The sequence below is a fragment of the Mus pahari genome, chromosome 14 (genome assembly GCF_900095145.1).
Source record: "Mus pahari chromosome 14, PAHARI_EIJ_v1.1, whole genome shotgun sequence".
NCBI lineage: Eukaryota > Metazoa > Chordata > Mammalia > Rodentia > Muridae > Mus > Mus pahari.
Window position 1 is genome coordinate 14329313 of NC_034603.1, and position 12046 is coordinate 14341358.

The 12046-nt window shown below is 43.2% G+C and overlaps 1 protein-coding gene across 4 annotated transcripts in view; it reads left to right on the forward strand.

The window, feature by feature from the left end:
• Clint1 (clathrin interactor 1) overlaps window positions 1-12046 on the forward strand; it is a 54783-nt gene that overhangs the window by 23539 nt on the left and 19198 nt on the right. For all 4 annotated transcript variants that reach the window (XM_021212903.2, XM_029545741.1, XM_021212904.1 and 1 more), the window contains exons 2-5: window positions 4602-4706; window positions 5220-5316; window positions 7381-7489; window positions 8337-8501. In XM_021212903.2, coding sequence (XP_021068562.1) covers window positions 4602-4706; window positions 5220-5316; window positions 7381-7489; window positions 8337-8501 — 476 coding nt within the window. The remainder of the gene's footprint in view (window positions 1-4601; window positions 4707-5219; window positions 5317-7380; window positions 7490-8336; window positions 8502-12046) is intronic.

Here is a 12046-nt window from a genome sequence, read left to right on the forward strand (position 1 = left end):
CCCTCCCTCCCTCCCTGTCAGCATCTTCCTGTTCATCATCCAGGCTGACTTGTGGGTGCTGGAATAGCAGGCATAGGTTAACTTGCCCAGCTTATTTTTCACGTTTGGAATTTGTAGAGAATGGCAGGCTAGGACTAGTAGATGGTGCAGTCATCTCATGTCAGTGCCTGATAGACTTCTGTGTAGACAGATTGTACTTGGACATTGCAGTTACCTCTGTCATGAGTTCTAAAGCACAGTGCTTTCTTATTAGACTTTCTGTTCAAAGTTTCAGTTTTTAATAAACAACTGGGAAATTTGTAACAAAAACATAGTTTATAGTTCTGTCATGACCCAGTTCTGCTCTCTGTGGTTGGGCACAAGTGTCTTAGCCCAGCCTCTTACTATGTTTCATTTTACAGATCAGGATGATCTCCAGGCTGGGGACCTTGGGAAAACTGACTCAGAGTCACCTCTGGGGCCAGAGTGATGGCTTAGCTGTTAAGAGCGCTTGTGCCTGTAGAGAACTTGAGTTAATTCCAGGGATCCAGTGCCCTCTTCTGGCCTCAGTCAGTGTCCTTAACCATACATACACATGGTTTCTATAGACTCAATGAGTTGAAGTGTACTGCCCACAAAAATGTCTCATTTTGACAAAATAAGAACGCAGTTGGTTGTAAATATTGGCTACCTCATAGTGAGAAAAAAAGAAGACTGCCCCCACTGCCAGGGGTCTTTAAAGACACGTCGGTGTTAAAGCCGGCAAGGTGTTAGCGGTTGGTTCAGGAAGACTACTTTTTCTCACTTGCAGCGTACTGTTGGAGATCCCCCTGGTGGAAAGAGGGGCCTGCTTCTACAAGTTGTTCTCTTGCCTCTGCGTGTGACAACTGACAGACAAAATACAATGTCTAAAAGAGGAGAAAATTACTTTTATCTCTTTTTAAGAAAAGATTTACTGGAACTAGAAAATATCGTCCTGAGTGAGGTAACCCAGTCACAAAAGAATACACATGGTATGCACTCACTGATAAGTGGATATTAGCCCAAAAGCTTGGAATACTCAAGATACAATTCACAGGCCATATGAAGTTCAAGAAGGAAGACCAAAGTATGGATGTTTCAGTCTTTCTTTGAACAGGGAACAAAATACTCACAGTAGGAAATACAGAGACAAAGTGTGGGGCAGAGACTGAAGGAAAGGCCATCCAGAGACTGCCCCACCTTGGGGGTTCAGCCCTTATACAGACACCAAACTTGGACACTATTGTGAATGCCAAGAAGTTCTTGCTGACAGGAACCTGATACAGCTGTCTCCTGAGAGGCTCTGCCAGTGCCTGACAAATACTGAGGTGGATGCTTGCAGCCAGCCATTGGACTGAGCATGGGGTCCCTAAAGCAGGAGCTAGAGAAAGGACTGGAGGAGCTAAAGGGGTTTGCAACTCCATAGGAAGAACAATGTCAACCAACCAGATGCCCCAGAGCTCCCAGGGAATAAACCACCAACCAAAGAGTACACATGAAGGGATCCATGGCTCCAGCTGCATATGTAGCAGAGGATGGCCTTGGCGGCATCAATGGGAGGAGAGGTCCTTGGTCCTGGGACGGCTCTATGCCCAGTGTAGAGGAATGCAAGGGCAGGGAAGTGGGAATGGGTGGATGAGTGGAAGTACACCCTCATAGAAGCAGGGGAAAGGGGATGGGATCGGGGGGGGGGAGGGGGTCTGGAGGGAAAATCGGGAAAGAGGATAAGAATTGAAATGTAAATAAAATTTCCAAGTTAAAAAAAAAAAAAAAAGATTTACTATTTATTTATATGTGTGTCTTGGTGCCAGAAAAGGTCAGAAAAAGGTATCAGGCCCCCTGTAACTGGAGTTCCAGGAGCTTGGGCATGGAACAACATGAGCATTGGGAACTGAACCATCCTCTAAGCAGAAAGTACTATTAACATTTGAGCCATCTTTCTAGCTACCACTTTTTACTTCTTCATCAGACACTTTGTATTTAATACATGCTAAAAACCGAACAAAAAGTCAGTGACTGAGACAAGATTTCAACAGAAGGTTCCTTGAGCAGAACAATGCCTGTTGCCCTTGATGTCCTGTATTCACTAGGGTACTGCAGCATTTAGAGAAATCATAGTGTGAGTGAGGCAGGGGCTTGCCACATAGTCCAGGCTGCCCTCAACCTCTTGATCCTGCTGCCCCTGTCTCACAAGTGTCCCGGGAGTATGACTATGCCAGTGGGGAGATTGGTATTTATCAGGGAGCAGAACTGTCTCAAAACTGGATTTTCAGCTGTCCTTTGGAAGTTCTTCAGGCGTTCAGCACTTTAAGAGGTGACTTAGTTGTGCTTTTCACCCTCGGTACAGGTTTTAGTGTTGTTCCAGTTGTGGGCATTGCATTTGTTCGGTGGCTTACTCCCACAGCACTGGGTACAAACTTCAGTTACCATGCTGCAGCACTTAGCTATCCAAACCAAAGACCATCACAAGTGTTAAGGAATGTCCTGTGTCCTAACCTGTACTACAGTTACAGTGTAGGCAACTGGCACACTGAATTTGGTGTGCAGTTTAGTGGGATTGTATTGTTTCCTGTGGTTAGAGTGGAAGAATGCTCATCGGGGTGGACTGGGAAATTTGAGGAAGTATAAAGGAAATAGTATAGTTTGAAACTGCTGCTTGGAACTAAGTTATTCGGTCTGTTTCTGGCTGTCTTTCTGTGAAATGTGTACACCTGCGTATAACAGAACATTGAGTTGTAAGCTTAGACTAGAAGGACGGTGCCCTGTGAAGATACAAACCCGTTTGACCCCATTTGGAAAAGAGACAGGGTGGGAAAAGTACTTGCTACCACACTGCTCCTCCATTCACAGCTGGACCTGAGTTGTGTCCACACTTCTTCCCTTTTGCTCTGTGGATATTTTCTAGTAAAGCATGTTTTTATGCTACAAACATAAAAACTACTTGATTGGCAGTTGCCCAAGTGCTGGGAAGCCTGCTTTCCTGCTCTTCAGCAAAGCCAAGTTCAGACATTTCTTTGAAGTTTGTGTGTCCAAAAATTGATTACAGGGCCCCCTCTAGTGACTGAATTCAACAAGGACATAAATCTCTCCCAGACCTGGGAAGATTTAGAATTAAGCTACAGGGAAGTAAATTTTTTTAATTGTTTTTAATTTTCATTTTTAAAGGGAATTGTTTTTCATCTCTAGAAGGTTACTGGTGTCAAGAATAGGTCCAAGATTGAAGCTATCCAAACAACAGAGGGTCAAAAGCTATATTTACCTTTTTAGAAATTGGTGCTTTTAAATGGTAATGGAATGAGGCTGTGCTACACAGGGTTCTTTGTTGTTTGTTACGGTTGTTTCTGACTTAATGAAGCTTTAAAATGTTTTTTTTTTTTTTTAAATCTAGAGTTCTTTATGTTATCAACTTCATTTTTTGATCATTTTTGAAAGCAACAGTTTTATTGAAAAAAAAAGCTTTAAAACAGTATTCTCATGAAAGTATTAGGTTTTTGCTGTCCTGGCAACAGCATATGATCCTTCTGTGGATGTCCTTTACACCGAACGGTATGTTTTAATGGCTCCTGTTATTTTTCAGTTAAGGAAATGAGGAAATTCTTAAATTTCTGGATCTCTGCCATCTCTCCTAAACACCCACCGCTCCAACATACAGACCTTCAGCTACGAGCCTTTGAAGGGTTCTCATTTGACCCACGGGCCTTTGTAGCTTGAACAAGGAAAGTAGTGTTCCAAGAGCCCCAGCATTGCTGAATGTTCTGGTGAAAATATTTCATGGACATGGAGTACAGGCTCCTTCATCTTTTAGTGGAGATCTCTGCGACAAAATGCAAGGGTGGATTATAACCCTGTTTGGTGTGGTTCATCTTCCCAGCTACATTTGGATGCTTTTAGCTGCCCACAACCACGCAGTCGTCAGCCACCAGTTAAACCATAAGTGTCAAATCCAAGGTTAAAACAAAACTGCTTCATGAAATGGGATTGGAGTCAGGTTTTCTGTCTCCCATGTTCTTGCCAAAAAACTAGAAGTCTCAAGGAAAAGTTAAGTATAGTTTCCCAGTAAAATATTATGAAGGTGTGAGGTTTACAATAACTAATAATTAAGTTTTTGTTAGAGGAAAAACACTGATAAAGAAGGAAATGTTGGTAATAGTTTTAAACAGTTGTAGAATACTCTCTTTGTGTCATGTCTTTTTAAATGCCACATAGAATAGTCCACTATAATTTAATGTAAGAGGACAGGACCCTATTAACACAAACCCGACCCCTTGTAAAGCACGGGCAGAGAGAAGGTGAATATCCTGGCTCCGTAATAGACTTGAGCGCGTCCGTTTGTCTTTGAGATCTGACCCGGAACCATGTCTGATGGCATTCCTCTGCATTCTTGAAAGCTAAATTCTTAAGATAACTTAAGTGTGTGATGTGGTGTCTTTGGAGTAGCCTGTGCGCAGAGCTGCCCCCCACTCCATAGAGGTTGCTCATTAAGACATAAGTTAGTATCATGATTAAATTTTCATGTGTTGCTCAGTTTTGATGCTAATCTTTATGTATCTAAATGTATGTGTGTGTACATGCACACATGTGCATTTTTTTCCCCTCTGCAGCACCAATGTGGTTATGAATTATTCAGAGATTGAGTCCAAGGTTCGAGAAGCAACGAATGATGATCCCTGGGGACCTTCTGGGCAGCTCATGGGAGAGATTGCCAAGTAAGTGGTAATTTGACTCAATAGTACAGGAAGAATCAAAGTGTCTTTACACAGGAAGTTAAGTTTACCTTCAGTTTCAACCTGTTTAACTATCAGCCATAGGTTCTGCATAATCCATTTTGATTAGTGTGGAGTTTTGTATAGGTTCCATTTCCATTAAAAATTAGCTTTTAGAGACTCTATAGCTTTCCTTGCAAATTTTGAAGAACACATATAAAATATTTGAAGTAAAAAAAAAAAAATAATCACACAATTTTTTTCTTGGTGACAATGTGGGGCACCGAGGCCATGAAGGAAAAGCTTGCAGAATGGCAGCGTGGTTCCTCATAGATGTGCTGTGTGTTGTGAAGAATAAGAGGAAGCATGTTTTAGGAGGAGTGTCATTAAAATTTGATTTAGGCTTATTTTTTTTTCTAAGCTATGTTTGGGTAGGCCAAAGAACCTAGAGCAAGGCTGCCATCTACTGTCAGAGTTGTCCTACTACAGATGCTTAAGGAAACTCCTCTCTTTCAGGGCTACCTTTATGTATGAGCAGTTCCCAGAACTCATGAACATGCTTTGGTCCCGAATGCTAAAAGACAACAAAAAGAACTGGAGAAGAGTTTATAAGGTATGGTGGAAGCCTACAAGTGTGAGTGTTGACAGTGTAGACATGACTGTAGTCCACTAAGTTTCTAGACTTTCCTCAGACACACTAAGATGTGGCTGTGGCTGTTTTCTGTTTTCCAGTCATAAATAGCCCTTCATAGTACAGAGTGTTTTCAGACATATGTTCTTCTAAATATTGAAGATTTTTACTGTTTCTTAAGTTTTTTCGTACTAAATCTGTTGAGGTATTTTGAGTATTGAATCTCTACTCATATGCAAATTTGCTACGTGAACATTTAAGATAAAAACCAGTCTCATGTTTGTCACCTCTTGTAAAGCTTTGTTTAATTTGTGGTTGTGTGATAGTAGTATTTAGTCCAGTGAAGTCTGTAAACTGGGGCTGGGACTGAGGTGTGCAGACTTCTGATGCGTTCACCTGTGTGTGGACTTTTTCCTTGGATTCATTTAGTTTTGATTCTGTATTTCTAAAGCAAGGTGAAGGTCTTTCTCTTTAATCATGTTTTCCTGCTCCTCAAAACATGCTGTATGCCAATAGGATTCACTCTCACACGTGGCAGACCACAGCAGTGTTAACATTTGCAACCTGACACATTTTGACTCTCAGAATTAAAAACCTGTTTTAACTAGAATTTTGTTGTTACCGTTACTGTTGTTGAGTGTCTGAGTGTAATGTGCCTTTTTATGTGTGTTTGGAAGTATATAGAGGCCAGAGCTTTGCCTCCTGTGTCTTCCTCGGGTATTCCATTTTATGAGCAGAGTCTCACTGAACTCAGAGCTTTCTGATTCAGCTAGCTGCTTGGGATCCCTGTCTCCTCAGCAGTAGAATTACAGGTGGCAGCCAGGCCTGCCCAGCTTTTAATGTGGGTGATGGGGATCCAAGCTTCTATACTCATGTTTGCATGGTAAGTACTTTATCCATTAAGCCTTCTCTTCAGCCCTCCTCCCTGTTCTAATTTGGTGGGGGTGCTGAGGAGGACAAAGTCTCTCTTTGTAGCCCTGGCTGGCCCAACTAAGTAGATAGACTGTGTCTTGGACTACTAGAAATCTGTCTGCCCCTGCCTCCCAAGTATTAGGATTAAAGGCATGTGGCACCATGTGCAGCAAATTTTGTGATTTTTATGATGTTTGTTTACTAAAATATTCTCTGAGATTTCTGTAAATTGTGTAATTTTTCTAAAATGAGGGCTTTTAAAGATTGTCGTACTTTTTCAAAAAATTAGGAAATCTTGAGTATGATGGCTACAGGGCTACACTCTCAGCATTTAGGAGGCTGAGGCTGAAGGATTACCTTGAGCTAGAGGCCATCCAGAGAGGCATGATGAAACCCTGTCTCAAAACCAACCCCCAGATTACTTACTAGTAAATGTGAGTTTGTGCCCTGGGTGTCACCACCCTGCACAGACCCTCAGACCTGAAGTCATGGTAAAATGAAGTTTCAAGTGAGAAAGCAGATGAGTGTATCCTGCTGTGTTACAACCTTGTGAAGAGCCCCACCTGCTGCCTAATGCCAGCCCTGCTGCCTAATACCAGCCCAGCCCATCATTGCTAGGTGCTTCAGACCCTCAGCATCAAGCATGCCCACTTAGTTAGCATCCCTTGGCTTAACATTTCTGCAAAGTTTTCCTTCTGTTGAAATCATTTGAAACCTCATTAGCATCAGAATTGGGTTTTATCACAAGATACTGCTACAGGTCCTGTAGAGACAGAATGATCCTCCCATGTTCCTAGTACTTCTGGGAGTGGCTCCAGAATGCCAACAGTGAGAGCCAGGCTATTCCATGAAATCCCATGGTTTGTTTGACTAGTGTTAGACTTCAGAATTACTTGTTACTTTAAGTCTTAATTTAAAGTGGCTATTTGTAATTATTTTCTGTACTAGATATCAGAGGAATGTGAGATGAAGTTCAGACTGTCTTCCGGTTAAACAGAAAGGGGGGGCACACTCCTCACCACTACCATCTAGTGATATAATGTAATGTTGGAGTTTGTGTTTGTGTTTAACTGTGTTCCACAGTTCTTCTAGAGCTTATTTCATTCAGTCATTTGGTGCTTTATATTTCCACAGTCGTTGCTGCTCCTAGCTTACCTCATAAGAAATGGATCGGAGCGAGTTGTTACGAGTGCCAGAGAACACATTTATGATTTGCGATCCCTGGAAAATTACCACTTTGTAGGTGAGCAATAGAAAACCCTCATAAGCAAATTAAAACAGTAGTTGGAGTTGTCAGTCACCTGAACCAGCTTGGAAGCTTCTCTGCTCTAATTAGCATGTGATTCTTGCTGGTCGTGTGACGAGTGCAGAATCCAAGGCGTGGGGCCCTAGAGTATTAATTAGTGAAGACAGGAGCTTGCAGAAAGGACTGGCTAATAACAACAGAACCAACACAACATGAGTGTTGGGGTTTATATTAAAATATGCACTGGAGACTGGTCCCCTGTGGTGTCCATAAAGGAATAGCTTTAATCATGTGGGAAGAGAAGGTTAGAGCTCCAAAACACACACATCTGTTTGAAGCCAGGCCCCCTCCCAGCAGATAGTCTGTACTGTGCGAGGCCGGAGTGTGTTCTGAATGTGAAGGCAGCACAGGGCAGGGAGCATTTCCTTTGGAGCCTGCCTTCCCTGTGACTACTGTAAAATGTCAGGCTTTAGTTGCACTGAGTCCTAGTGATTAGTGTTCCCAATCTTGGGGAAATAAGATATTTGGGGTGCTTTTGGGCTATCAGAGTATTAAAAGTGAGTGGTCATTCTTTATTTGTTAAAATACGATAGAAAACACTTTTAGCTGTGTGCATTCCATATGTCATCGTGTGTAATCCTTTCAGTAGGTCAAGAATTGATCTTGTCTAGATCTGTTGTCTAGGGTCATTAAGTCAAATTAGAATTTAATGCCATAATCTGCCTCCTTAAAAAGTTTAAAATTTAACATTATTTTTGTAAGTATTTTCATTTCTATTCTTTTGTGAGTTTGGCGCACACTAAGGGAGTTCTTACAGTTGGCCTTCTCCTTTATTGTCCTCAAGATGAGCATGGCAAGGATCAAGGTATAAACATTCGGCAGAAAGTAAAGGAACTGGTTGAGTTTGCACAGGATGATGACAGGCTTCGAGAAGAGCGAAAGAAAGCAAAGAAGAACAAAGACAAGTATGTTGGGGTCTCCTCAGACAGCGTTGGCGGATTCCGATACAGTGAGTATCAGGGCCACTGCCACCACGGCCCCAGCTTACTTGGCCTTTTCTGTATTGTAAGAGTCAATAAAATACCAAAAACCAAAATCCAGGGGGGTGGGGGATTCTAGTAATACCCAGAATTCTAAAATATATGTGGTATCATTTTGACTCCTGTTTTCCCAGATCTTCTAAGTCTTTCTGTTTTTATTGTGGATCCAAAATACAGGGTGTTAGTAGATACTGGCTAGTTAGATAATTTAGAGAGTAAAGAGGGTGTGTACCCTCTTTAGGGTTAGTCTTCTTACAGAAGAAAACTCTTTAACAGTTCCAGCCAGCCAGTTTGGTCTTCCTAACTCAAAACCAGTTTAGCTATGGTTCCAAACACTAAGTCCACAAAACCTCAGTTCCCTTCCCTTAATTTAAGCAACATATAACCCAGTCAGAAAGCTGGCTGACTGTATTGTCGGCTCTCTTGTGTGTCTGTTGTTGCTTTCTTTTTTGCTGTTAATGACACAGTGGAGAGCAGTTCAAAACCAGATACGGTATGCACACCTGCAGTCCTAGCACTTGGGAGTCTGAAGAAAGAAGTAAGTTTGAGACTAGTCCTGGCTGCATAGCTAGACCCAGTTTCTCTCTCTCATTTCACCCCACAAGGTAGCTTGAACTTGAGTTGTTTCTAATATTTATTGTTAATGTGAAATCATACATTAGATGCTTAAAACACAGGAGATAAAAATTCTTTTTCAGAGTGTGTCTCTTGGGCCTGTCCCATCCTGTGTGAGCTGTGACAGTGCCTGGCCTGTGTGTGTATGTGCGGGCCAGTGTGTCTATGTGCGGGCCAGCATGTGCATGTGCGGGCCAGTGTGTGTGTGTGCACAGGCCAGTGTGTGCATGTGCGGGCCATTGCAGCCTTAGTGCCACTCGGGGAGGCTCCCCCCTCCAGCATCTGCATCTGCTTTGTGTACGTTTGGATTCTTTGAGGTTGTACATTTTTCAGTGGATATAGGTAAAAGAAATTTCTTATTGCCAAGTGTAGTGGTGCACACTAGACAAGGGAGGTTTCTAAGTTCAAAGCTAGCCTGGTTGACATTTGTAATTCCAAGCCATTGAGAGATACGTAGTGAGACCTTACCTCAAAAAGTCTGTCATTTTTGCAGTGGCCTGTAAAATATCTTCACTCTCTTGTTCCTTTGCTTGCCTGCTCTCAGAGAAAAATACCTCATTTAATTATTATTAAAAGATGTTTCTAACAGCAGAAAAACAATCTTTCTGATGCCATATATCACATAAAGCCAGGCTGTGAACTGATCAAGAGGACGTCTTTTCTCGTAAGCACTGACGTTTTGGAGCAGCTTCTCCAAGAGTGAAGAGGCTTTGGCTCGTGTGTTCCAGTTCTCATTTCGTTCTTCGGCTTTTTCCATTGCTAAATTGCTGCACCTTCCTCCCTCCCTCCAAGTGCTTGGGTCCCATTCTGTTACCAACACTACATGAAACTGGACCCAGAGAATTCAGAAAGTTGAGCAAGCTTGCCGACCAGGTCACAGTGGGTTGGCTCAGCTTGTGCTGGGGTGGAATTGAATGGTGTGTTAACCATCTTTGTTAGTGTTTTGATGGTTTTGGACTTTTGGTAGCTTTCACTGACTGGTGTGTTTACTTCTGGCATCAGATGACGACCTTCACCCACTCAGCAGTTTACTCATTCTACTGTAGTTAGGCGTAAACACTGGGCTGCACGTTGTTGTGAAATATGATGCTACAAGGGGGTTCCTGGTGGGCCCGTGCCAAGGTGTGCCCTGAGAAACTATGCTATAAAGTAGACCTGGTGTAAAGGGGACTCACTGGGGAAAGGAGAGCAATGTGGGCCTGGAGACGTGGTAGAGACAAGTGGACAGACAGACAGGCAGACAGATGAGGGAACACAGAGAAGAACAGTGAAAAGAACACTGAAAGAGAGAGTTGTGGGCAGCCCATGCACCCACACCTGGTGCATCTGGTAAGCCATTGCTAGGTCCCTGGGGTGAGCCTCGTGGAGGCACTCATGAGCTAACACACGTGACCTGGTCCGTTCCTCTCAACTGTGTTCCTAGTTCCTCCTACACATTTTAAAATCGGTAAACTTTTCCTGCAACATTTGACCTCCAGGTTCTAGCAGCTAGGTCAGCAGTGCACATTGAAGAATGTTCCCTAGGGCACCTGTGCCATCCTACCCTGTCAGCAAGGGCTCAGTGTTCCCTTTGGCTGCCCTTCTTTGTCGCTTCCCAATCTGCCCGTGTTCTCATCTTTTCTGTTTCTCAAACCTCACGTGAGTTCTCTCCATCCCAGTTTGGCTTTTTAAGTTAAGTTTGGAGATGGAGATAGGCAATTTCTTTGTGTCCATAATTCCATCTCCACTGAGCTCCAGACAAGCACCAGCGCAGATGATGGTGTTGGGTTTGACATCGTTGCAGTCTTCACTTTACTCCAGTAAAGCTCACACAGGTTCCTCAGATGCTCCAGTGCTCGGGGGTTCTTGCTGCTCGGAGCAGCTTGGAGCTGCTGGGCATAGTTGTAGTTCTAAAGGGTACAGATTTGGAGAGTTCCAATTCTTTTTATAAAGTTACAGGGTTCTTCCCACGTCTCAGTCCATTCAGTTGCAGTCTTGTAGTTTGATACTAAAGAATGGGGTCTTCTCAGCTAATTGGATTATGAACCTCAGACTGGAGTTTTTTTGTTTTTTGTTTTTTTCAGACAGGGTTTCTCTGTATAGCCCTGGCTGTCCTGGAACTCACTTTGTAGACCAGGCTGGCCTCGAACTCAGAAATCCGCCTGCCTCTGCCTCCCAAGTGCTGGGATTAAAGGCGTGCACCACCACGCCCGGCCAGACTAGAGTACTTTTAGGGAAACAGTGCTTAAGTGGTTAGTCGGTTGCTTAGTCAGTCAGTTTCCTTCCCTCCTCCACCTTTCCATTCATTGTCTGTCCCTCCTTCCTCTTTACCTGTTCTGAGATGGTGATCTCCCTGTGTTGTGTTGCACTGGACAGCTTTGGACTCTTGCTCTCAGACGATCACTGAGCTTCACTGCCTCCTGCCACCATGTCTTGCTAGCTTGCTTTGAATGTGTGCTCACCCCTCTCTACCTTATTCTCATCTCCCTCTCCCTTCTCTCTGCCCCACCCCCACCCCACCCCCTTCTTAGCTTTCTTTGTTGTTTGGTTTTTGGAAGCACATCCTGTTGTGCTGGAGCCTGGGCTGTCCTAGAGCTTGCACTCTCTGCCTCCATCTCCTGAGCGTGGGGATTACAGCATGGACCACAATACCTTGCTTTACTTTCTATTTAAGATACTGTTGTTCGCTTATACTTCTCTAAAATGAAGAACCATTAAGACAAGAATAAAATAGTCATTGAACTCATTGGATGACTTTAGAAAACTGGAAAGATTTTCATTCGTCTTGTGTTTTTGGAGTGTCTTTTGTATCATTCCTGTAGCAGTGTTCAGGGGCTTCGTGACTGCCACTGCTTGTCGAGGCTGTGACGTCATCATGAAGAAAAGCTTTTGAATCTGTATTCTTGACAGTGGCTGTCAT